General features: G+C 41.8%; 3 protein-coding genes across 11 annotated transcripts in view; 2 read left to right on the top strand and 1 right to left on the bottom strand.

Moving 5' to 3' along the window:
* The window catches only part of MAEA (macrophage erythroblast attacher, E3 ubiquitin ligase), a 111,331-nt gene extending 102,720 nt beyond the window's left edge, over positions 1-8,611 (bottom strand). For 2 of the 6 annotated variants that reach the window (XM_054029790.1, XM_054029791.1), the window contains exon 1: positions 7,540-7,650. In XM_054029790.1, the coding sequence (XP_053885765.1) occupies positions 7,540-7,608 (69 nt within the window). In that variant the 5' untranslated portion in view covers positions 7,609-7,650. Of the gene's footprint in view, positions 1-7,539; positions 7,651-7,671; positions 7,738-7,763; positions 7,860-8,528 lie in introns of those variants that run through there. The other 4 variants (XM_054029788.1, XM_054029787.1, XM_054029789.1 and 1 more) reach the window with 4 other exon arrangements.
* A 7,491-nt stretch (positions 8,612-16,102) lies between these two features.
* The window catches only part of CTBP1 (C-terminal binding protein 1), a 417,525-nt gene continuing 406,761 nt past the window's right edge, over positions 16,103-26,866 (top strand). For 2 of the 4 annotated variants that reach the window (XM_054029794.1, XM_054029795.1), the window contains exon 1: positions 16,103-16,280. The gene's annotated coding sequence lies outside the window, so the exon portion shown is untranslated. The remainder of the gene's footprint in view (positions 16,281-26,866) is intronic. The other 2 variants (XM_054029801.1, XM_054029797.1) reach the window with 2 other exon arrangements.
* LOC128838037 (uncharacterized) lies at positions 22,413-25,474 on the top strand. The gene is made up of 2 exons (XM_054029806.1): positions 22,413-23,904; positions 24,827-25,474. Exons 1-2 carry the CDS (start codon positions 23,634-23,636, stop codon positions 25,357-25,359), a joined length of 804 nt encoding a protein of 267 aa, XP_053885781.1. The 5' UTR covers positions 22,413-23,633; the 3' UTR covers positions 25,360-25,474.

The raw sequence follows: 26,866 nt of genomic DNA, 5'->3' as shown, positions 1-26,866 counted from the left end.
AGCACACGTTCTTTTTAAGAACACTTTCACTGCAAATCTGGCAAAATGCGAAGATGATACAAATGTGAAATTTCTAAAGATAGCTAAAGCACTCGATCCAAGATTTAAGAGTCTGAAGTGGCTTTCAAAATCTGAGAGGGATGAGGTGTGGAGCATGCTTTCAGAAGTCTTCAAAGAGCAACATTCAGATGCAGAAACTACAGAACCCAAACTACCAAAAAAATTAAATTAACCTTCTGCTGGTGGCATCTGACTCAGATAATGAAAATGAACATCGATGATATCCACTCTTCTTTGGATCATTATCGAGCAGAACCCGTCATCAGCGTGGACGCACATCCTCTGGAATGGTGGCTGAAGCATGAAGGGACATATGAATCTTTAATACATGTGGCATGTAAATATCTCGTGATGCCGGCTACAAGAGTGTCATGCAAACACGTGTTCTCACTTTCAGGTGACATTGTAAACAAGAAGCAGGCAGCATTATCTTCTGCAAATGTAAACAAACTTTTTTCTCTTACTGATTGACTGAACAAGAAGTAGGACTGATTGGACTTGTAGGCTCAAAGTTTTACATTGTTTTATTTTTGAAGGCAGGTTTTTTTTTAATACATAATTGTACATTTTTAAGTTCAACTTTCATGGTAAAGAAACTGCACTACAGTACTTGTATTAGGTGAATTGAAAAATACTATTTCTTTTGTTTTTTACGGTGTAAATATTTGTAATAAAAAATAAATATAAAGTGAACACTGTACACTTTGTATACTGTGTTGTAATTGAAATAAATACATTTGAAAATGTAGAAAAGATCCAAAAATATTTAAATTAATGGTATTCTATTGTTTAACAGCATGATTAATCACAATTTTTTTAATTACTTGACAACCCTAGTACTAATATTTCCAGTTCTTCCTCTTTATTTGCGATAGTCCTTATATTTGTGCACAAAGATCTAAGGTGTTGTATCAACTCCCTCACGGTTCTCCCTCACTAATCCTATGACCCAATTGTAATTTTCCATTTCCCAGCCTCCCACAACATCTAATTTTAAAATTGCCTTTAAAAACAAACAAACAAACAAAAAAAACTACCTATGGGCTTTTGTCACTTGCCCCCTTTTTACCTAGTTTAAAGCCCTCCTCATTAGGTTGGTGAGTGTATCCAAAGATGGTCGTCTTCTTGGTCACATGAACCACATCTATTCCCAGCAGTCCTCCTTCCTGGAGCAGCATCCCATGGTTGAGAAAGCAAAGTCACTTCATCTGTTTCTCCAATCTTTTGCCTGTCTTGTATAGCTTGATTACAAACTCCTCAGGGAAAGAGACAGTCTTCAATATGTGTTTGGACATGCCTAACACAATGGAGTCAGTCTTGGTTAGGGTCTCATAGGTACTACTGTAATACAAATAAATAATGCCACAACTCCTACTGGATCATATAATATCCTTCAACTCCATCGTAGTTCAAGTGACAGCACTTCACACAAGACGATTATACTGATTTGTGAAGGAAATTTGTATAACCAAAGTTAGCTCATTTATACAGTGTATGTTTATGAAAGTTAAGAAGATAATTAAAGTAGAGAAGTTATGCAGCAGTTAACGCATGGTGTTTGGGCCAGTTAAAGCCATCTGGCCTCAGAGTGGCACTTAGGTGTCCTAGCATTCGCCTGCATCTTGCTTTATGTAAGCAAAAAGGTATGACAATTTTACCATTTGTGAAATATGCTACACTAATTTATATGTAAATCATTGCATATGAACATACAGTATTTCTACATAGTATATTTTCAGGCCCTGGGCTAACAAAGGCCAAGTATATCATGCAGGCGACATCTTATGTTTACAGGCACCGAATGATTTTGCTATCATGTCCTGCCAGCAAATATATAGCTGCCAAAACAGTTGTTTGCCAAATGTATAGGCCTAGCGATAAGGTGTCATACTGATTAATACGTGGATTACTGTAGCAAAGGATCATGGGGAGGGGTTTAAAAGAAAGCGAGATACACTAAGGAAGCAAGAACTGATTAGAGAATGCAGGACAAAGAAAGCTTGCATGTATTTTTATACTGTTTCATGACGCTTAAGCTCTGAAATGCTCTTCATTCAGGATTTAGCAAGAAGGAAAAGAATTTGATAAGTTTCCTTTACTTCTATTTTCTAGCAGCTTTCACTAATTCAAATAATTTTACAATTATGTAATAGTATTACAGTAGTGCCCAGAGATGCTAAATATGTTAGGTACTGTACAAACATAGGAAGCCAATGCCAGAGAGTTAATAATCTGGAAACAAAAGTGATACAAAGCGTTGTTGAGGAGGGAAGAGGACTACAAGCAAATATACTACAAGTTCAACTTAATTATTAGTGTCCTGTTTTGAAGCAAATGCTAATAGGATCCCTCCTCCTCAAAGCATCAGGAAATTCCATACTTAATGATTTTCTGCAGGTGCAACAGCTTACCTGAAGTCAGAAAATGAAATCTACAGTACATAGCCACTCTAAAATTTGTTTATAAAATTATGCATGTCTCTGCTCATAAGTATATTTTCTTACTTTGGTTGTACTAAACAAATATACTTTATTGCCAGGGCAAAGGAGTGGGTCCCATTAGATCCAAAGCCTGATGGTTCTTCAGCATCAAAGTTACTTCAAAAGGTCGCTATAGGAAAATTTAGAGAATGCTTGCACAGAGCCCAACTGCAGAGAAACAGCAATAGTATGTCAGACTACCCACTTCTCTGTACATATTTTATTTAGTAAAATGGATGGGGTTGCTTGCAGATAACCACAAGATCATACTCCTATTCTGCAAATCCTCTTTTTTTTTTTTTTTGGTACCATCTATTCTGTATCAAGTACATGTTAAAGAGTATGAAGTCTTCCTCTTCTGTTCTGCTCCTCTTCTCTCCAAATCCCACCCACTGAAATAATAATGCAGGTATTCCCTCAAAAGTTTCTGATGATATTGTAAGTCACTTGACTATTGCTCTTGGATATTTCAGCAAATCCAAGACATAATTAGAACCTTAATTTATATACAGGATTTTGTTTGACAGTCAAAGTTAGCCTGAGTGCAGGATGGGAACAACATACAGTATATCTATTTATTTTCTCCCACTGTCCCACTTAAGGTGTACTGGTAAACTACTCTGCACAGCTCAGAAGAACTCGGTACCTTCCATCAGAGAATGCTACACTGAGTCCAGCTCCATCACTTTAAGAACAGAAGAATGGCCATACTGGGTCAGACCAATGGTCCATCTAGCCCAGTACCTTGTCTTCCACCATTGGATGATGCCAGGTGCTTCAGAGGGAATGAACAGAACAGGTAATCAAGTGATCCATCCCCTGTTGCCCATTCCCAGCTTCCGGCAAACACAGCCTAGGAACACTTCAGAGCATGATTTTACATCCCTGCCCATTCTAGCTAATAGCCATTGATGGACCTATCCTCTATGAATGTATCTACCATATATACTCGTTCATAAGCTGAATTTTTTTAGTAAAAAAGGGAAGCACCAGAGAAGGGGGTCGGCTTATGAACGGGTATAGAGAGGAAGAGGTGGGACACAGCCCCACCCCCCCAACAGAGGGAGCAAGGAGAGGCAGCACAGCCAGCAGAGACAGAAGGGAAGAGGCGGGGCCAGAGTGTCTCCGCTTCTGGCCACGCTGCTCTCCCCAGAGCCTCCAAAGCAGCTGCAGCTCCGCGGCTGGCAGGCTCCGGCCGCGCCGCCCAGCCCACCGGAGCAGCTCCAGCCAGGTCAGAGACATCCTCCCCTGGCCCTCCCCAGATAAGGTGGGAAGGGATGGGATGGGGAGAGTGTAGGGGTCCCGGGCTAGAGATGGGCTGATGTGGGGAGTGGTCACGGGTTAATCCCCTGACTCCCAGCTTCTCCCCACAAAAAAATTTCCCCACCAGTTGCTGTCCCGGCCCGTCAAGGTAAGCACCTGCACACTTTGTTTACTTAGGTTTACCTCCGTGCCTGCGGACGCTCGAGATAAACAAACCATCTCGGCCCACCGGCAGCTTATCCTGATGGCCCGGGAGCTAAAGTTTGCTGACCCCTGAATTATAGGGTCGGCTTATGAATGGGTTATAACATTTTTCCATCTTTACTTATCCATCTTGTGGGGTAGGCTTATAAACGAACCGGCTTATGATCGAGTATATACAGTAATTCTTTTTTTAACCTTGTTATAGTCTTGACCTTCACAACATCCTTTGGCAAAGAGTTCCATGGGTTGACTGCGAGTTGTGTGAAGAAGTACTTCCTTTTGTCTGTTTTAAACCTGCTGTCTATTAATTACATTCGGTGATATCTAGTTCTAGTATTACAAGGAGTAAATAACACTTATGTTCTTATGTTCCTTATTCACTTTCTCCCCCCAAGTCATCTCTTTTCCAAGCTGAAAAATCCCAGTCTTATTAATTTCTCCTTATATGGAAGCTGTTCCATACCCTTAACCATTTTTGTTGCCCTTCTCTGTACCTTTTCCAATTCCAATATATCTTTTTTGAGATGGGGTGACCAGATCTGCATACAGTATTCAAGATGTGGGCATACCAGGAATTTATATAGAGGCAATATGATACTTTCTGTATTATTGTCTACCCCTTTCCTAAAGATTCCCAACAATCTGTTTGCTTTTTTGACTGCTGCTGCACATTGAGTGGATGATTTCAGAGAATTATCCACAATGACACCAAGATCTCTTTCTTGAACGGTAACAGCTAATTTAGACCCCATCATTGTATATGTACAGTTGGGATTATGTTTTCCAATATGGATTACTTTGCATTTATCAATATTGCATTTCATCTGCCATTTTGTTGCCCAGTCACCCAGTTTTGTGAGATTCCTTTGTAATACCATGCTCAGAGTGTTGACACCCTTTAATTTCCTTTTATCAGTGCATATTGGAGGCTTCATGTATTATACATTCAGAGGAGATGTAAAGCAAAATTCCCTATCAGTGGGGTTTATTAGAGATCAATGGAACTTTTTTGGGGAAAGATAACAAGTAACTCTCATGTCCTGAGGAGGAAGACAGCATAAGTAGTTACATTCTATACACTTAAATTACTCCTGTAGATTCAGCTGAGTAAGTCACTTTACTTTCCCTTGAAAAATAATACCGTGCAGAATTGCTGAAGCAGAATGTTGATGCACTTCCACTCCAGAATTGACCACAATTTAGCAATAAGAGGGATTTTCCCTATATAGAGAGTCGTAAGCACTCCTTCCCATGAAAGGCACTCTTATGGAACATACTGTAATGTAGAGCTATTACACAACTACTATCATCTAGTGATTTGGGCATGAGCAAGTTAAAGGGAGGAAACAGGAAGGATATAAATGTAGTTCTGACCTCCTTTATAGTTTACTTGCACCAATTAGAGAAAATTGCCAGTGTCCACAGATGGGTAACAAAATATTATAGCTGCCACCACAGTTACCATAATAAGTTTATATGCATGTTTTATATGGACTGTTTTAAGTTCTTAACAACCAACTAGAGATGAAAATTCACTCCGTCGTTTTCACCTCTACCAAAAAATTGTTTTCTCTAGCATGAATAATGGTTTGAAATCTCCACAGTCAAGGAAACTTAAGGGGATAAATGCAAGTGGTAACTAAATAGTGACTGCTTCAAGAGTTTTTTTGTAATAAGAACTAATATTAAACAGAAAGGAAGCTTCTGGAGCACTGAGGGGTGGGGGGAGAGACAAAACACAAAAAGAATTAAGTGCCATCTAAACATCGTCCTTATGACATTTAACACTGTTAATACAAGGCGGTTTACTCAAGCCGTTTAGTTTGAATATTTCATGACAATACAAGGAATATTTCATTCTCATTAAAATGCTGCAAAAATCCCTCATCAAGAGTAAATAATAGACTTGAAAAATGCCTTAAAACTAGTTTAAAATGACTGCCTTCTTCTTCAAATGGGCGACACTTAGTAGATAGCCTTAAATGTTATAAAGGGAGCACAAAAAGCAAACGACTCTCACTACATGTAAATACTGAGGAATATGAAAGATTGTCTAAACACAATATGAATGTATCAATAAATAAACCATTGAAACAGGCTTCTTTGTCTATGAATTTCTTAACATTGTTGCTGGCTGTGCCTTTCTAAGGGGACTTAAAATTTAACCCACATACTGTCAAGCCTTAAGTACTTCAGGATGACAGGGAAAATAAATCTTCAGATATAAAATGGGAATCAAGTTAGTCCCAAGGTTGAAGGGGAAATGAGGAGGTAGAACAGGAGGAAGAAGGGAAGAGCAAGAGACAGACAGGAAGAACATGGGCAGAAACCTACAACACAAACAACAAAAAAAACAAACAAAAAAACCAAGCACACAACACTATATGAAAGTAAAACATGACTTAAGCTCAAAAGTTTACTTTGTATAATGTTTTTGATACACACTATATGAAAAACTATATTCTAGTTAAATCAGACATAAGGCCTATTAAGCAGACCAGCTCATCTCTCCTGACTCCCATTTAGCCAGCGCAAGATTAGTTCCCGACAGTCAATTCAACTGCAGTTGAATTAGTTGATCTAATATATATATAAAAAATATTCTAAATGATCAATCCACCACTTCCTCTGGGAGACTATTCCCCAGTTCAACAGATCTTATTGTCAGCAATATTTACCCTTAATGGTCAGTTTAGATTTTTCTTTGCTCATTTTATGATGTCTGGCCAGCCTATGCAATTCACCTCCCACCTGGGGAGTTAACACCCTTCAGATACACTCAGTTACTACATCAGCCAACCCTTTAGTATATCCATCCAAGCTATAGATATTTAACTCTTTCTTCCTTATAAGCTCTCCAGTCCCTTTAATCATTTTTATCCCCTGACACCCTGCAGTTCATCTCCATATTTAGGAAATCAAGATGCCAAGGAACCATATTAACACCCCCTCCCCTGGCCACCTCTTAACAATGATACACAGTTCTAACTCCTTTAAACCTTCCTTCTAAATGATCAATGCTCCCAGCCCCCTTCTCACTGCTCTGCACCCTCCAGTCTGTCCCAGTCACACCCCTCCCCACACAGCACCCTTCTGTCACATCTTAGCCATAGCATATTCAGCTTTTTCCTTCTCCTAAGTCAGCCACCCCCCAGTCCTTCAATCGTTTTCATTTTTGTTGTTGCTCTGGGGACTCCACCCCACCTACATCTTCAGGGTATGGAACTGCCCAGGGAGGGCATCATATTCCAGGCACGTCCCCCCAACATCGAAAGAAAGAAAATAGCCCTTATGAGTAGAGGGCAAGGCAGATGGGGGCGGGGAGGGAGGTCTGAAAGGGGTCCAGGGAACTGGGGTCTCCGCACGTTACACACCTTGGGGCCCGAGGGAGTTATAATACAGGGGGTGGGGGACCACAGCTTGTCAAGCCCCCAGCTCCCTTTAGCCCTGCCCAGCTGGGCCATTAACAACCTCGCCCAACCCCTGCCTGGCCCTCCCCTCCTCACAGGCACCCAGGATGCCTAGTACCCACCTTGAGAGTGGGATACTCCTGCACCTTCAAAGTCATTGAGAGCTGAGCAGCTGATTCCTGCACCGCCATCTTGGATTGGGCAACAACCTCCTCCCGCCCCCTCCCCGCGCAGAGCCCAAAAGAGCTACCTACAGCACGCGTTGCATGGTGGGCAATAAAGAACTTCCTCCTCCTTCCTTTCCCCCGCCCCTCCCTGATGGAGACGGGCTGAACCAACAGATTACCTCTCCCCCTCCTAAAGCCGGGTGGTATGAGCCACTGGACAGTAGTGGTGGAAAAGAAAGGGAGAGAGTATTCATCCAATCGTTGCATCCCTTTCGCATCTATCACTTCATAGGCTTTGTCCCGCCCTCTAACTTGTGAAAGCGTGTTTGATTGGATGATACATGGAACTGGGATTAGCCACAGAGACAAATCAGGGAGAGCTACGCATTCCCGTAGGCGGGGATTACATCTACGATTGACAGTTTTATTTTCCAATCAAGCTATCGGCCCAATCAGTCATCATTCATTCGGCCCAATCAGTATCTCCTTTCTGTTTGGGTGGGCGGGACGTACAAGTACATATTTATGGTGAGTTAAAGAGGAGGTTTTAACTACCCCACAAGGTGTCCGGAGGGGCGGGATGCACCGCAAGCGAAGCCTGGAGGGGTTCTCCAGCTGTGTGCACTTTGATTGGCAGGCAGAGGGGCCAATGCACGCAGCAGACACGTCGACGGACAAAGCGATGAGCGAATGGGGAGCGAGCGGGGCTGGGAAGGGCGGGTTGTTGTGAGCCGCCTGGATTGTTGCCGGAGTTTGTGCGTGGGGAGACGGGGAGGGGGTGATCCCTAGTAAGTCGCGTAGGGCGGAGCGGGAGTGAGGCGGCGGGAAGAGGTTTAAATAGCGGAGACAGAGTGAGTCCCCTTCCCCCTCAGCTCACCCCGGAGCGGGGACTCCCCCCTACCTCATCCCCCTTCCCGGGGGACACGACTCGCCTCTGCCCCTACCCGGTCCCGGTCCCGGCCCCGGTCCCTCGGCGGGGCAGCCACAGCCGTTGGCCGGGGCGTGTGGCGCGTGCGGGTGCCCAGGCGCCGGGAGGGAGGCGGGCGGGCGGGCTCCGGGCTCTCCCCCGGCAGGTTCCCGTCCGGCTGGGCCGCCAGTGGTATCCCCCGAGCTGCGTAAGTCTCCGCCCCAGCGCCAGGAGGGGAGCGCGGAGCTCCCTCGGGGGGCCTGCTTCGCCCCCCTTCCCGCGTTACCCCGCTGCTGGGAGGGGCGGGCAGGGCTGCCCTCGCTCCCTCCTGCGGCTGGGACAACGCCGCGGGAACCGCTCGCCCCCGTCGGCTGTGCGCGGCCGGGGGTGGTGGCAGGTGCCCCGTGCCCATCCCTGAGCCACCTGGCCTCCGACGTGGCCAAGCGCTGGCCGCTCACCAGGAGCCTGCCGTCCACAGCCTGGCTGAGTCCTGGGTGCAGCCAGCAGAGTCCCCCTGGCAGGGAGAGACGCCCCCTTCCGGGCTGCCTGGAGCACTAACCCCGGGGAGAGCGAGATCTGCCCCCCTCCCCTCCTCTAGCCCCAGCTGTGGCTGGAAACGGTGTTTGTTCCAGGCTTAAACAGGAAATAGTTCCCTGTCCCGCTTCCCTCGGCACCTGTCTGTTAGTGGGTTGCCAATTTTGATGGGAGGTATTCCTGTAGGTTTCATCACATGACCTCTTTAATTAAAGATTAATCTTTAATTCCTGGACACTCCAGGACAATCCTGGAGGGTTGGCAACTAGGCTGTTACCATGTCAGAGGGGCCAGAAAAACAACAAGGAGTCTGGTGGCACCTTAAAGACTAACAGATTATCCAGAAGTTTTTCTGCAGTTTTTCTTATGGTTACTCCCCTTGATTTCCTGTGGGAGTAGACAGACACATGGGAGTTTTAGCAGAATCAGGACCTGAACCCATAGTGATCTGAGGACTAGCAGAGAACCATTCTTTGTGGTCTGCAGAATGACACATTTTGAGGCTATCCTTTTTAGAATTCTACATAACACTCATAACTGGTTTCTGAGCACTTTAGTGGGTTGGGATTAGAGACGACCCATGAGACCTTGAGAAAAATCTTCCTCTGAGCAATTAGCCTGCAGAATGAAAAAAAGATGGAGAACCACTGATCCAAAAGTTGGATGTGAAGGGAAAGGTTGTTATAAGCTGTTTCTTACTCCATTGAAGTCTATGGCAAAACTCCTATTGACTTCAGTGGTGCAGGAAGCTGTTTTGTATGACCCTTATGTTTTGAGAAGTGTGCCTTATTGATTAACATGATGGTCCAAGTAGGGTGACCAGATGTCCCGATTTTATAGGGATAGTCCCGATTTTTGGGTCTTTTTCTTATATAGGCTCCTATTACCCCCCACCCCCGGTCCCGATTTTTCACACTTGCTGTCTGGTCACCCTAGTCCAAGGTTTAAAAGTGCATGTATATGAAACATCCATGAATAGTGACAGTGACTTTGCTGCCCTTCCTGGTTAAAGTTTAGCTGCATTATTTCTGTTAACCTTTAGAGGATTGTATTTAATGAAAACCACAAATATTGCCAAGAAAAAGAGCACAGTTTACTTTAATAGTGTTAAAATTTCAAAATATACTTCAATAAAGGCTAGAAAATACAGCATATTTTAAAACATGTTATCTAATAATTATAACAAACATAATTTTAAACTGGACCTTGTATCTTGTGTAGACAAGGCAAGGGATGATTAAAAATGTGTGACTTGTTGTAGTTAAATTTACCATGGCGCCTAGCACTGACCACAACTAACAGGGCAAATCACGTTTAAAATCCTATCTCCCTCCATTAGGTGCAAAGTCCTGTTTATAATCATGTTAGTTTTAAAAAAAAAAAAAAAAAAAAAAAAAAAAAGTACAGTTGTATTTTGGTGCCTCTGGCCCCTGCTGCCTCCCCTGCCCCCACCCACCCATCACTTTTAGCCACTGCTGCCTCCCCTGGCTCCTCACTGCCCCCCTCGGGACTTCCCATTGCCCTCAAGGCTCTGCTCTCCCCCCCCCCCCCATTAGCCTGAGCTCCCTTCCACAGCCTCACACCCCAGGGTCACCCCACTTCTTGCTTCTTGACCATGGCGCCCGGTAAGGCCGGCCCTGCTGAAACCCCGCCGCCCTGGGTTGAAGCCTTCCCCCAAAGCCCCTCGGCTAAATTGGTGGAGAAAGGGGGGCTGAAGCCCACCCCTAGAGTCCCATGGCTGAAGGGGGGGGTGGTTGGCTGAAGCCCTCCCCTGGAGCCCCTCGGCACTGCTGGAAGGGACCAATGCTTTGCCCTCTCCCCCGTCTCTGTCCAGGAGCTATCCTGGCTGCAGGAAAACCCCTTGGTGGCCACGTTTGAGAAACGCTGCCCTACGGGCCTGATCCTGCAACTGGATCTGCATGGCTGGACCTCAATTGTCTTTATTGAGGCTCCATGCAGATATAGGGGTTTCAGTGGGTCAAGCTGAAAGATTGGAGCCTCAGGTAGATAGTGTGGACACACACCTTTACATAGCACTATCATGTTCTTCCTATCTTCTTCATGTAGATATGAAATATATGCACATTATTTTTTAAAGATTCTTTAGCAGAAACTTTTATGCTAGACTATGTGAGTTCAGTAGTTAATTAGCACTAAGGACATGGAAAGAAAAATTAGCAAACGGTGGATATTTTGTTGTAAATTAGGCTAATGTGTGAAATATGTAGCTACTGAACATTATATGTATATTTACATGTTATTTATTTTGCTATGTATATTTAGTTATGTTTACGAATCTTAATTGTACCATATTTTTGATAATGTGATTTTATGCTTAATGGTGATCTTCAACAATATGCAAAATGACAGTATTTCACAAATATAAAGTGATCATATGAATATGTGTGCAAAGTGAGTCAACCTTTGTCCTGTAGAACTACTGATGAATGTTTGTCAGAAATTAGTAGGCAAAGTTGAAGAGGTTTGCTCAATGGAAACAGATGGCTGAGCCACCATCATGTCACAGAAAACAGCATGCATTCTTAGTTTAACACAAGAGGGAGCATGTCTAATCTTTAACCTTTAAATATTGCAACTTCAGAGAGAGAGCTTTAATTGTTGAATGTCAACTAATTTACGTTCTAGGTGGCATGGTTAAATATTTATACAGCCTATATGTGCATTGTTGGCATGTTTCAATTTAAGGTTGTTGCAACTATTAGTTCATCATGCAAGTAGTGGCATAGAGATTGTGTGGACTAGAACTAAACTAATCATCTAATGTCTCAAATATTTAAATTTATGTTAAAGAAAATTGAGTGGTCAGTAACTTCTTGCTGAAATTAAAATCAATGAATTATGTTGTTGTAAACATTCATATACAGAAATGGATCTTTGATTTTAATGATAAAATAATCTTTATTTTGAAGTTTCCTCTGATTACCCCGTTCCAAAATTATGGAGCCCAAGTTTAATTTTAATAGAGTTGTGATTAATGCAAAACAAGTCTGTGTATACAATGGTTAGCTCTTAAATAGTATCATTGTGTAATTCTTACAAAACCCAGGAAGTGTAAATTTGGGGTATATTAAGAAGGATGTGTATGGCCATAACTTGTTTCTTTCTCTCTGTCCTCTAGCTGGATGACATGAAAAAGAAATATTAGATTCATTATTTTGTTTTGAATTTGTATTTCCAGGTTTTGATCATCCTTTTCAAATAGTTTATTAATAGGAATGAACAGTTAGTTGTAATTAATAAGTACTGTAGTGCAATCTCTTTATAATGAAAGTTGAACTTACAAGTGTAGAATTATGTACAAAAAATACTGCCTTCAAAAATAAAACAATGTAAAACTTTAAAGCCTACAGGTCCACTCAGTCCTACTTCTTGTTCAGCCAGTCGCTCAGATAAACAAGTTTGTTTACATTTGCAAGAGATAATGCCGCCTGCTTATTTTTTTACAATATCACCTGAAAGTGAGAACAGGCATTCGCATTGCACAATCGTAGCTGGTGTTGCAAGATATTTATGTGTCAGATGCACTAAAGATTCATATGTCCCCTCATGCTTCAACCAGCACTCCAGAGGACATGCGTCCATGCTGATAACAGGTTCTGCTCGATAACCATCCAAAGCAGTGCGGACCGACGCATGTTCATTTTCATCATCTGAGTCAGATGCCACCAGCAGGTGGTTTGGGTTCTGTAGTTTCTGCATCAGAGTGTTGCTCTTTTAAGGCTTCTGAAAGCATGCTCTACATCTCATCCCTCTCGGATTTTGGAAGGCACTTCAGATTCTAAAACCTTGAGTCGAGTGATGTAGCTATCTTTAGAAATCTTACATTAGTACCTTCTTTGTGTTTTGTCAGATCTGCAGTGAAAGTGTTCTTAAAACGAACATGTGCTTGGTCATCATCCAAAACTGCTATAACATGAAATATATGACAGAATGCAGGTAAAACAGAGTAGGAGACATACAGTTCTCCCCCAAGTAGTTCAGTCACAAATTTAATTAATGCATTATTTTTTTAACAAGCATCATCAGCATGGAAGCATGTCCTCTGGAATGGTGGTCGAAGCATGAAGGGGCATATGAATGATTAGCATAACTGGCATGTAAATACCTTGCAGTGCTGGCTACAAAAGTGCCATGTGAATGCCTGTTCTCACTTTCATGTGACACTGTAAATAAGAAACAGGCAGCATTATCTCCCGTAAATGTAAAAAACTTGTTTGTCTTAGTGATTGGCTGAACAAGAAGTAGGACTGAGTGGACTTCTAGGCTCTAAAGCTTTATATTGTTTTGTTTTTGAGTACAGTTATGTAACAAAAAAAATTTACATTTGTAAGTTGCACTTACATGATAAAGAGATTGCACTACAGTACTTGTTTGAGGTTAATTGAAAAATATTATTTCTTTTGCCATTTTACAATGAAAATATTTGTAATAAAATTTATAATATAAAGTGAGCACTGTCAACTTTGTATACTGTTGTAATTGAAATCAATATATTTAAAAATGTAGAAAAACATCCAAAAATATTTAATACATTTAAATTGGTATTCTATTGTTTAACAGTGTGATTAAAACTGCTATTAATTGACAGTCCTATTAAATATGTTAAATACTCTACATACTACCTAGTAGACTAAAACAGAAGCCTCGCTTTTACTCTGTTGGCAAGTAACTATATTGTTAATTATATATTTAATGTGTATATTATGACCATCCAGTTGGCTTAATCTCAGCTATATGGGAGGATGGGAGATCTAACTTTTTCTAGGGTGGAAATTGTGAACAAATAATAATATTAACAGTGTGCACAATGTTATACATAACATGGAGACATGGCTCATACTAGAGCAGGGGTAAGGAACCAATGGCACGTGTGCCAAAGGCTGCACATGAGCTGATTTTCAGTGGCACTCACACCCGGGTCCTGGCCACAGTCCGGGGTGCTCTGTATTTTAATTTAATTTTAAATGAAGCTTCTTAAACATTTTAAAAACCTTATGTACTTTACATAGATTAGTTATATATTATAGACTTATAGAAAGAGCCCTTCTAAAAATGTTAAAATGTATTACTGGCACGTGAAGCCTTAAATTAGAGTGAATAAATGAAGACTCGACACACCACTTAGATTAATGGAGATGTCCCATCTCCTAGAACTGGAAGGGACCTTGAAAGGTCATCAAGTCCAGCCCCCTGCCTTCACTAGCAGGACCACATACTGATTTTGCCCCAGATCCCTAAGTGGCTCCCTCAAGGATTGAGCTCACAACCTTAGGTTTAGCAGGCCAATGCTCAAACCACTGAGCTATCCCTCCCCCACTCTATATTAGAGTGACTTGCCATATACACCTCTACCCCGATATAACGCGACCTGATATAACATGAATTTGGATGTAACGCGGTAAAGCAGTGCTCCAGGGGGGGCGGGGGGGTGCACTCCGGTGAATCAAAGCAAGTTCGATATAATGCGGTATAGATTATTTTGGCTCCTGAGGACAGCGTTATATCCAGGTAGAGGTGTACAATGATTTGGTAGTGAGAGAGTGTTTATATGTGGAAGAGAAGAGGCAGAATGGACTATATGGATCTCAAATACTTCTTGGTGGATGTTCAAGCAACCATTATGTTTTTGGGAAGTTGAGAGGAATAGTATTTTGGAGAAATAATGACCCACACTCCTCCTTGGACTGCTAACTGCAAGTGTTTGAATAGATTTGAATCCACTAACGCTGCCTATGGATAGGAGAATATAGCCCCAAGAAATTGACTGTCATAGCCTTTGGCCACATATTTATTTCTTTTGATTTGAAGGGGATTTTAAAATGAAAAGTAATGCTTCAGAATAAGGGACTGGTAGAAAGCAAAATGACAGAATTTGAATGACTTAATAGTGATATTCTGAGTTTCTGCATTAGTGAGATGAGGGTTATATTGGCTTATATGCATTCCATTGAACTGAGGGATAACTGAATGTACACTTTGGTTTCTTTATCTAAGGTGGTGTTTTACGTTGACCTGTCAATCCATGTATATTTACATTTTACAAAAAAAAGTACTAGTATTTGAATAGAATTCAATGCTTGTTTTGCAGTTGTGACAGTTGATTGTAATTATGAAAGGACTGTTGTTCCTTGGTTATGGGTATATAGGATGAACAATCCTAATAAAGATGTACATTAAAAGCAAAAGCTATAAAGTTGCAACTGTGTCCTGGCTGTTTAGTCATCTATATGAAATAAGTTGTCCATCTTAGTCAAGTTTCCATGGGTCAATTATCCACACCATAAAACCATCACCAGTTCAGTCAATGACTCTGATTGGTCAAAGATTGAACAAGAGTACAGATTGGCTTGCCTTGTCACCCCTTAGAGCAGCATTGTAAAGTAGCCATTGCAGAGCAAACAAAAATTATGTTCAGCCACCTTACCATGATGATGAGGACATTTTACTACTTGGCTGTCAGAAAAAGTATTTGCTTCCAGCAAGTGGTGTGAGTAGAATTTTACAAAGCTGCCTTAGAGGATTAGCGATGATGCACATTGTCAAGGGCCACTGTCTGTGCTGACCAGCTCTTTGAATAGACAGTATCTCCAGGACTATCCAACACAGTCACTTAAAAGTTCTTTAAAAGTTACTGTGTATTCAGACTACCCAGTTTTCAAATATTAATATTTATTAATGTGTTTTTATAAAAAGTAAAGTGCCAGATTCACATTGTAGATCAAAGGTCTGTGAAATTTTATTTTTAAAAAATGAGTGTTTTATTTATATTGGAAAAGTGCAAATAAGACTTCCAGAGCTGATAAAATAGGTGTACTTTTGTGTCCCTGCAACTTTTTGAATAGTCTAAATGGATGTTTTAAAAATATAAAAAAGAAAAATATCACTCTTTTTAGCTAAGAGCAATTTTTTGCTGGCTTGAGTTATAACCCCCTGAAAATAGGGGTTTAGATGGAAGTGCTGACACAGCCTAAACTATAGAGCAGTGTCCTTCGTGCTGCTGTAATAATCGCACGGACAATGTTATCTGCTTTCCCATTACTGTGCTCTGTTTCTCTCTCATTCACTATTTTTTAAACTTTTTGAGAAGTTTGATATTATTTAGAGCACACAAAGTGCGTGGAATAACCTGAGGAGTAAGATTGTTCAGTAGCATGGACTTGTTAATCTCAGCCTGATCTTGTCAGTAACAGCAGAGCAGAGGGAGAGGAACTCCGGCTGGGGCAGCGCTCCAAAGGTTTGTCTGTTATTTTATGGCTAAATTACGTCTCAGCACCAAACTATTAAGTATGCCGAGTGTTGTTTGTAATCTGTAGATTCCGCAGTTGCGAAAATGTGTGTGTTTCGCTGTATTGTTTGTTTGCAACGGGGAAGATTTGCCTGTGTGTGTATGGAAGAGAGCGAGTGTGTGTTACGATCTGGGAAACGCTGAAGAAGAAGAAACCCTGTTGGTTCTCCATGCAAATGACCGCTTTGGTTGTAACAAAAGCCTTGATGTTGGGCTTGGAAAAATGATCTGACAGTGTAACAACCCCAGGCCACTTTCGCCATGTTTTTGTTTATTCATGTTTCATTCCGTTTTCCGTAGCTATCTCACAGATGTTTCCAATTTCACTGTTTTTACACCGTCGATCCTCCTTTTTTGGAGTTAGCAGTAAAATGTGTGAAAGAATGTTAACAAAACAGAGAGGTGTTGCAGATGTTTATACTTTAGTTCTTGCGTTGCGCTTGACGGTATTGGCAGAGGGATACAGTACATATGAAGGAACGTCAGAAGCATCTGTTTTAACTACCGAGCTTGTAATTTCTAAATGTGCCCATTGTAACTTGAATTTTAACATAAGCAGATGAAGTGAACACGTTCCTGATACAATATGTCCAGTTAGTATCCTTTTTGGTTGTTACTATTTCTGGGAGGAAAGATGAAAAATAAGAGCGAGGAAAGGAATATATGTGACACAACATGTATGCTCCTAGATAAACTCCTGCCATCTCGGAGTGCCTTTAAATATTTGAACAGCTTCTGTTAAGTCAAATAACATCGGTTACCATGAGAAACAAAAAAGTATAATAGAATAGTTTAAACAGACAAATGAAAACGTTAACAAGGAATTGCTTTAGAAATATTCATAGAATGGTAGTAGTTGGAAAAATCGTTTAAACAGAATTAGTAGTAACACATTTAAACCTTTTAATCACTGATGAACCTGGAAAACGCTCGCTCTCTGCCCCCTCCCCCCAGAAATAACCTGCAGAGATGAATGATGAATCTTAATGTCACATATATTGATATATTGAAATGTAATTTGTCTATTAACCACATACAAACCATTTGCTTATAAAATTGCATGCTTGTTGAACATATCAAGACATACAAATATAAAACCTTAAATCTTAAAGGACAAAATGATTCAATGTCCAACGCTACTGTTTATATCAAATGTGTTACCTATGGTGAGATGGAAAGTTACTTAAATCCACACTCGCTATGCATATGTGAATCTCATCATTTCTCTTTATAGACTGGAAATTAAAGAGAAAAGGATTACAGAATCTAGAGATTATTTTTTTTTAGCAGAAGACCTGTAGCCTTGCTCTGGGAATTAACATTGAAGAGGCTTTTAAGGAGGGGCAGGATTGAGGTAAACATTTTGTTGTAGTGTATAGTCGTAATAATTCTATAAATGGATCTTTCTTGTTGGTTCTGAATGTTCACCAGCCAATTTTATAAGTGTTCACATAAGAGAATGGAATCAATCTTTTATATGTTTAATAGTGATAAAGAACCTTCCTGCCCCAACAAAAGCAAAACAAAAAACTTTGCATGGATTTTCATGTCACCAAGTAACAATATGGGTAAAGCCTGTCATTCTATGCATTGTATTCACTTTTTTTTTTAGTTTTTCTGAAATAAAGCATTTTTGTTTATTGTCTGAAAATAAAGCTTTGAATGGCTTCCGTATTTTAAAACATGAATATGATCCCTGTATAAATATTTTTGATCGCTTTCTAAAATGTTGACGGTATCTAATGGAAAATGGCCCATGTGGTGAAAGAAGTTTAAATAAAACCAGAAATTTAATATTATGGCCAGTCTTTATTGTGGGAATTAAGAATACAACCTAACAGACTTTGACCATGTTCCTACTCCTGCTTCAGCTGAGATGAAGTTAAGGTGCTATGTTATACTTTTTGCAAAAGTGTTTCAGCTGATGGAGCAGATCATTTCATAGGGTGATATGGACAGGAATGTCATGCTTATTTGTTTGGAGAAAAGTTGCTGATCATAATGATTCTTGAAGGAATGGGACAAAGAAGAGAGGCTAAGTGGAGATACTAGTTACTGATTAGCTGTGTGGAATATGGAAAGAATATGGAAATTTTTATTTAATGGTTAATCTATTGTGATAAAGTTTGGGGAAAACATTATTATTACAAATTAAAATATTTTTGTTTTAAAAAAAAAAAGATATACACTTTTAATGTACTGATGGAAGATTCAACTTAGTAGGTCAGCATGTGGTCCACCCTGGACTTTATCAATAGCAAACCTTATAAGCATCTTAAATGTTTTATTGGGACTCTTTCTCAGCCTCCTGTGTCAGGACATAATCCCACTCTTTCTCCTCCCAACTCCTGGTATCTGTTATGATACCTGTAGTTAGAAAGCCCTGAATTATCTTGATGAAACAGCATTCAGTGAAAACACATGAAATTGAACTGCTTAGATTGGAAGGTTGTTCAGAGTGGTGCTCAGAATTATTAAAATATATTTACAAAGTAGTGTGAGTCACATTGCTGAAACTGTATTACAATACAAAAATAATATTTAACAGTTATTGCAGTTTCACGATAGCATTTAAGAAATACCATTAGTTGCATTATGCTCTACTTGCTTTATTTGCATGGTGTGCGTGTGTATATGAGGGTTTTTTTGTTGCTTTTTCTTTATTTGAAGAGTGGGAGTATCCTATTTATTTATTTTAGACATACATTTTTATTTTATATAAAAGTTGCTAGTTTTATGTAGAAGTTGATTTCTTCCAGGAGTAAAAAATTTAATTTCAAATACGTCTTGTACTCAAATGAATTGACATACATCACTTGTACATTCAATTCACATTTTTTATGTTGTTTTGTTCAGAGTTTATACTATCTATTTTTTGTTTGTTTAAACACAACACTATATATATATTTGACATATGTCATGAATGGGATGCAGTATGGCCTAGTAAACAGAGCAATAGACTGGGATTCAGGAGACAAGAATTCTTTTCCTGGCTCTGTCATTAGCTTGTTGAGTGACTTGGGCAAATCTCGTCACTTATCTGTGCATCAGTTTTGGTTTCTGTAAAATGGGAATAATAATACTGTGTAATGTGTATTTGAAATCTAGTGATGAAAAATGCAATATAAGAGCTAAGTATTATTATTTATTGACAACATGGGATGGAAAACTCTTGTGGCTTCTCATTAGTATGCGCTCATCATGGGCAATGGGTGAACCGCCATCCCTTCGGGGAGGCTAGCCCCCCCCCCCCCCCCCCAACCATGCCTCTTCCACCCAAGGTCCCGCCTGCCAGAGCCCCGAGATCCTCCACCCCCGTGGCAGGAGGAGCCCAGCCAAACTGTCCCAAACCCCGATCAAGTCTGAGCACCAGCTCGAGACCCGGCCCAGGCCCTGGTCAGCCTGAGCCACCCTGGGCCGCTGGCCAGCCTAAGCACCAGCCCAGGCCGCCAGCTGAGCCCCAAACTCCAGGCCACCAGCCCAAGCTTAGACCCCATCAGCATAGAGAGACGGGGAGTGAGGGTGGGGTCTTGGGGTGGAGCATGGGTGGGGCCACAGGCTATGGTAGATGAGGTTTAGCCTCCCCGGCCTATTATACTTGCCGCCCATGGAGGTTATGTGACTTCTTGGTGGTGGTTCATATGAAGGTTTTTTATTTGCAGCTGGGCTGGCATCCAAAATTTAAAATTTGCAGAGACTGGTGGCTTGATGACACACTAGCAAACAGCCCAGGTAAAATGTTGGTGTGTGTGCAATTAGGATTTTTAATCCTAATTTTGACACTTGGATTTAAGGGAGAAATTGTGAGGGTGGGATTTGGAAGTTGAGGGGGGTTATCTCTAAAAATCCAATAAGTACTTTTAAAATGAAGTAACACGCACAAATGGTGTATTTCCTCAATCCCAAATAGCTCTGTAATAACAAAGCCTTGTTTTGTTTTAAAATTTAAAATTTTGTGTATTTTTTAGTTGACTTTTTCAGATTGGCTGGCTGAGACTCCTTGCTAGAAAAGTAAATTTAACAATAAATTTGTTGTAGGCTAAAGGATGTTTAAAAAAGAACAACAACAAAAAAACCCACCTCATTCCCTTGTCCCCCTTCCTCCCACCGCACCACAACTTCTGGCCTTTTCAGTTTCTGCTCTCTGACTGTACTGGATTACTGAATCTTTTTGGTCTTGATTTTGCAAATCAAGTTATGCATGTACTTAATCTTAAATAGTCAACACTTTGAAGTCAACGTGTCTGCTCAAATGCTTAGAGTAAGAACATGATTAAGTTTTGCAAGTCTGCAGTATCTTCTGCTGTAACTTGATCATATAGAATGGATATGGCAATCAAACTGAACTGACATTCTGAAGTGTTATAAACTGTCCCTTAGGCTAGGTGCACTTTAAATATATGATCTAAGACAATGAGGAAAGGAGGAGGAATGGTGCTCATCCACATTTATTTGTACATCATAGAGTCCTGTGTAAATTGATCTTAGACTGGATATAAAAGGATACTGGATAATTTTATTTTGAAAAGGTATGCACCAAACAACTTAAAAAGCATTAGACTGATTTCTCAGCCTGTACAGTTTTCATCTAATATATGGTCATTTACCGTAGTTTACAACAGTACTCATTGTTTATGACTTGCTTAGGACCGATCAGTTTAATCAATATGCCCCCTTGCCAGATTGAAGCAGTTGAATGTCAGAACTAAATGGTAAAATGTTAGGAAATCATGGTTTGAAAGACTCCCTACATTTTAAGAAGATTCCATAGTTTATCCTGATCTTTGTTGGTAGAATCAGTCTTTGGTCCCTGGTTGAAACTGCTATCATTGCAACACTGTTAGTTTGCAACAACTGGAAATAATTTAAATGGAGACTCTGACTTGTTTTATTTTTTATATATATATATATATATAATTATTTTGAAACTTCTAAAAGGGTTTTTATAAACAAGTTATATATATATAAACTTGTTTATAAAAACCCTTTTAGAAGTTTGAAAATAATTTTCTCCCAGTAATTTTCCATTTGACAGGCTTTTTTTTCCTTATGGCGAGCAAGCTAACATGGCTACATTTTGTAAATTTGTTTGTACAACAATATTAGCCATGTCTGCACGACTCCTGGAATTTGAGTTCAGTAGGAATATGAAAAGCATTATTTGTCCTATATAAATAGTGCCTGCTATTTAGATTTCTCAGTAAGAAAATGATGGAGTTCTTTTAGCTTTGAAAATTAGAATCTAGATCACACTTTGGACCTAGTAAATTATAACATTTATTACGTGGGTAAAACTCCGAGCCTAAGTTACTTGACAATAACGCTTATCTTCATTTTCTTGCAAGCAGAGAATCCTTGCAACTTCTACTGCATTCTTAATGCATTTGTTTGCCTTTCTAAGATGGCCCTTTCTAGTGCCCTCTTGTCAGACAAGAAACCCATCTTCATTTTATTTCTTCACTGAAGTAATGGAGTCATGATAAATCACTATGTTGTGATTTGACTGTTGCCATTGCAGGCTGAAGTGTGTTCCTCCTTTCTGCTATTGTCAAAAGGTGGCAAAATAAATAACTTATTAAAAAAAAAAAAAGAATCAGGAATACTTGTGGCACCTTAGAGACTAACAAATTTATTTGGGCATAAACTTTCGTGGGCTAAAACCCAGTCGGAGAACACTTCAACCTCCCTGGTCACTCAATTACAGACCTAAAAGTCGCGATACTCCAACAAAAAATTTTCAAAAACAGACTCTAATGAGAAACTGCTGAATTGGAATTAATTTGCAAGCTGGACAGCATTAAATTAGGCTTGAATAAAGACTGGGAGTGGATGGGTCATTACACAAAGTAAAACTATTTCCCCATGCTATTTTTTCCTCTACTGTTACTCACACCTTCTTGTCAACTGTTGGAAATGGGCCATCCTGATTATCACTACAAAAGTTTTTTTTTTCTCCTGCTGCTAATAGCCCACCTTAATTGATTAGTCTCATTATAGTTGGTATGGCAACACCCATTTTTTCATGTTCTCTGTGTATATATATCTTCCTACTGTATTTTCCACTGCATGCATACGATGAAGTGGGTTTTAGCCTAGGAAAGCTTATGCCTAAATAAATTTGTTAATCTCTAAGGTGCCACAAGTACTCCTCGTTCTTTTTGCTGATACAGACTAACACGGCTACCACTCCGAAATCTTATTTTAAAAAAGAAAGCTAATGACTTTTTGGGTGCCCTTTTGTTAGAACCTTTCCTTTTTTCATCATTTCACTAGTTTTCTTACTGCTTCCATTCAAGAAACCACATGGCATGTAAGTTTCTTGTATGTGACTTTTATATTGCATGGATATATACTTGTTGCTGCTTTATATTATACTTATACTGCAGTGGGGCAGAAAAACAGAGAAGGAAGTGGACAGTACAATACATTACTTTAATCTTTTTGATGCCTGCTCCTTTTCTGAATAACTACTCTTCCTGCTCTTCCCACTGCTGGAGTGAGGGAAGGCGGAATCGGCAGTTATATCAGTCATATAGACAGTTGATTGTCCATATCTTGAACCTAAGTGAGATGGGTTTAATCTTCTGCAGTTAGTTTCTCATTTATCAGGCCTCTACAAGACACAGAAATGGAGAGTAAGAACAAAGGCCTGGTCTACACTACGAGTTTAGGTCGACTTTAGCAGCGTTAAATCGAATTAAGCCTGGACAAGTCCACACGACGAAGTCCTTTTTTTTTTTTTACTTAAAGGGCCCTTTAAACCGGTTTCTTTACTCCACCTCCGAGGGGATTAGCGCTAAAATCGGCCTTTGTGGTTCGGATTTGGGGTAGTGTGGACGGAATTCGATGTTATTGGCCTCCGGGAGCTATCCCACAGTGCTTCATTGTGACCGCTCTGGACAGCACTCTCAACTCAGATGCACTGACCAGGTAGAAAGGAAAAGCCCCGCGAACTTTTGAATTTCATTTCCTGTTTGCCCAGCGTGGACAGCACAGGAGACCACGCAGAGCTCATCAGCACAGGTAACCATGATGGAGTCCCAGGATCGCAAAAGAGCTGGACCGAACGGGCGGTACGGGATCTGCTTGCCATATGGGGAGATGAATCAGTGCTAGCTGAACTCCGTAGCAGTAAACAAAATGGCAAAATATTATAAAAGGTCTCAAAGGCCATGAAGGACAGAGGCCATAACGGACGCACAGTAGTGCCGCGTGAAAATTAAGGAGCTAAGGCAAGCCTACCACAAAGCCAGAGAGGCAAATGGAAGGTCCGGGGCAGAGCCACAAACATGCCGTTTCTACATGGAGCTGCATGCGATGCTAGGGGGTGCAGCCACCACTACCCCAACCGTGTGCTTTGACTCCATCAATGGAGAAACACGCAACAGGGAAGCAGGTTCGGAGTACAAGAAAGATGATGAAGACGACAATGAAGATAGCTCGCAGCAAGGAAGCGAAGAAACCGGTTTCCCCAACAGCCAGGATATGTTTATCACCCTGGACCTGGAACCAGTAACCCCCGAACTCACCCAAGGCGTGCTCCCAGACCCTGAGGGCACACAAGGGACCTCTGGTGAATGTACCTTTGTAAATATTACACATGCTTTAAAAGCAAGCATGTTTAACGATTAATGATTAATTTGCCCTGGAATCGCGGCCAGTACAGTTACTGGAAAAGTCTGTAAACGTGTATGGGGATGGAGCGGAAATCCTCCAGGGACATCTCCAGAAAGCTCTCCTTCATGTACTCCCAAAGCCTTTGCAAAAGGTTTCTGGGGAGGGCTGCTTTATCCCGTCCGCCATGGTAGGACATGTTACCATGCCAGGCCAGTAGCACGTAGTCTGGAATCATTGCATAATAAAGCATGGCAGCGTATGGTCCTGGTGTTTGCTGGCATGCAGACCACATCCATTCCTTATCTCTCTTTGTTATCCTCAGGAGGGTGATATCATTCACGGTTACCTGGTTGAAATGGGGTGATTTTATTAAGGGGACATTCAGAGGTGCCCATTCCTGCTCAGCTGAACAGAAATGTTCCCCGCTGTTAGCCACGCGGTAGGCGGGAGGGGTGAAGTGATCATCCCAGAGAATTGGGTGTGGGGGGGTAGTTGGGTTTGTGCTGCATGTTAACCAGGAAACCGCAGCCCCTCCTTTTACATTGCAACCCATTTTAAATGGCCAACCCAATGGGTGCTTGGTATGGGAAATGAGGGCGCTACTATTTGAAACCATTCCCACATGTTAAGAAGGTTAAAAAAGCCAAAAGACTGTGGCTTACCATGGCTGCCTGCAAGCCGAAATCTGTTGCCTGGCACTGCATGAGTGATCTCTCACACCAAACCGGCAGGCCCTCAATATAAGAGGAAAAATGCGACCTTGTAACGAAAACACGTGCTGTGTAATGTGAACAGCAAAATTTAACGTGAAAGAGTGTACCCATTGTTCTCTAAAATGTGTCTTTTTTTTTAACCACCTCTCCCTTCTCCTACACCAGCTGCAAATGTTTCTTCTTCACAGAGGCTAGTGAAGATTAGAAGGAGAAAACGGCGGACTCGGGATGATATGTTCTCGGAGCTCCAGATGTCCTCCCACGCTGACAGAGCACAGCAGAATGCGTGGAAGCAGTCAATGTCAGAGTGCAAAAAAGCACAATATGAACGAGAGGAGAAGTGGTGGGCTGAATCGCGGGCTGAACAGAGCAAGTGGCGGGCTGAAGATGATGGGTGGAGTCAGCTTGCTGACAGAAGGCAAGAGTCGATGCTCCGGCTGCTGGAGCATCAAACTGATATGCTCCGGCTGCTGGAGCATCAAACTGATATGCTCCAGCGTATGGTTGAGCTGCAGGAAAGGCAGCAGGAGCAGAGACCGCCACTACAGCCTCTGTGTAACCAACAGCCCTCCTCCCCAAGTCCCATTGCCTCCTCGCCCAAGAACACAGTGAGGGGGCCTCCGGTCCAGCATGGACCCAGTCACTCCACCCCAGATGATTGCCTGAGCATCGGAAGGCTGGCCTTCAATAAGTTTTAAAGTTTTAAACTGCAGTGTGTCCTTTTCCTTCCCTCCTCCCCCACCCATCCCGGGCTACCTTGGCAATTATCCCCCTAGTTGTGTGATGAATTAATAAAGAATGCATGAATGTGAAGTAACAATGACTTTATTGCCTCTGCAAGCGGTGCTCGAAGGGGGAGGGGAGGGTGGGGTGGTTAGTTTACAGGGAAGTAGAGTGATCCGAGGGGGGGGGGGCGGAGGGTTCATCAAGGAGAAACAAACAGAAGTTTCACACCGTAGCCTGGCCAGTCACAAAACTTGTTTTCAAAGCTTCTCTGATGCACACCGTGCCCTGCTGTACTCTTCTAACCACCCTGGTGTCTGGCTGCGCGTAATCAGCGGCCAGGCGAATTGCCTCAGCCTCCCACCCCGCCATAAATGTCTCCCCCTTACTCTCACAGATATTGTGGAGCGCACAGCAAGCAGCAATAACAATGGGGATATTGGTTTCGCTGAGGTCTATCCGTGTCAGTAAGCTGCGCTAGCGCACTTTTAAACGTCCAAATGCACATTCCACCACCATTCGGAACTTGCTCAGCCTGTAGTTGAACAGGTCCTGACTACTGTCCAGGCTGCCTGTGTACGGCTTCATGAGCCATGGCATTAAGGGGTAGGCTGGGTCCCCAAGAATAATGATAGGCATTTCAACATCCCCAACGGTTATTTTCTGGTCTGGGAAGAAAGTCCCTTCCTCCAGCTTTCGAAACAGACCAGAGTGCCTGAAGACATGAGCATCATGTACCTTTCCCGGCCATCCCACGTTGATGTTGGTGAAACGTCCCTTGTGATCCACCAGGGCTTGCAGCAGCATTGAAAAGTACCCCTTGCGGTTTATGTACTCGGTGACTTGGTGCTCCGGTGCCAAGATAGGGATATGGGTTCCGTCTATCGCCCCACCACAGTTTGGGAATCCCATTGCAGCAAAGCCATCCACTATGACCTGCACATTTCCCAGAGTCACTACCCTTGATATCAGCAGGTCTTTGATTGCCCTGCCAACTTGGATCACAGCAGCCCCCACAGTAGATTTGCCCACTCCAAATTGATTCCCGACTGACCGGTAGCTGTCTGGCGTTGCAAGCTTCCACGGGGCTATCGCCACTCGCTTCTCAACTGTGAGGGCTGCTCTCATCCTGGTGTTCTGGCACTTCAGGGCAGGGGAAAGCAAGTCACAAAGTTCCATGAAGGTGCCCTTACGCATGCGAAAGTTTCACAGCCACTGGGAATCATCCCACGTCTGCAACACGATGCGGTCCCACCAGTCTGTGCTTGTTTCCCGGGCCCAGAATCAGCATTCCACGCCATGAACCTGCCCCAGTAACACCATGATTTGCACATTGCTGGGGCCCGTACTTTGTGAGAGGTCTATGTCCATGTCAATTTCCTCATCACTCTCGTAGCCGCGCTGCAATCGCCTCCTCGCCTGGTCCTGGTTTTGCTTTGGCTCTGCATATACTCCAGGACAATGTGCGTGCTGTTCATAGTA

This window comes from Malaclemys terrapin, chromosome 5, assembly GCF_027887155.1.
Source record: "Malaclemys terrapin pileata isolate rMalTer1 chromosome 5, rMalTer1.hap1, whole genome shotgun sequence".
NCBI lineage: Eukaryota > Metazoa > Chordata > Testudines > Emydidae > Malaclemys > Malaclemys terrapin.
Note: the sequence above shows the minus strand (reverse complement) of the source record. Positions and strands in the feature narration are given on the sequence as shown.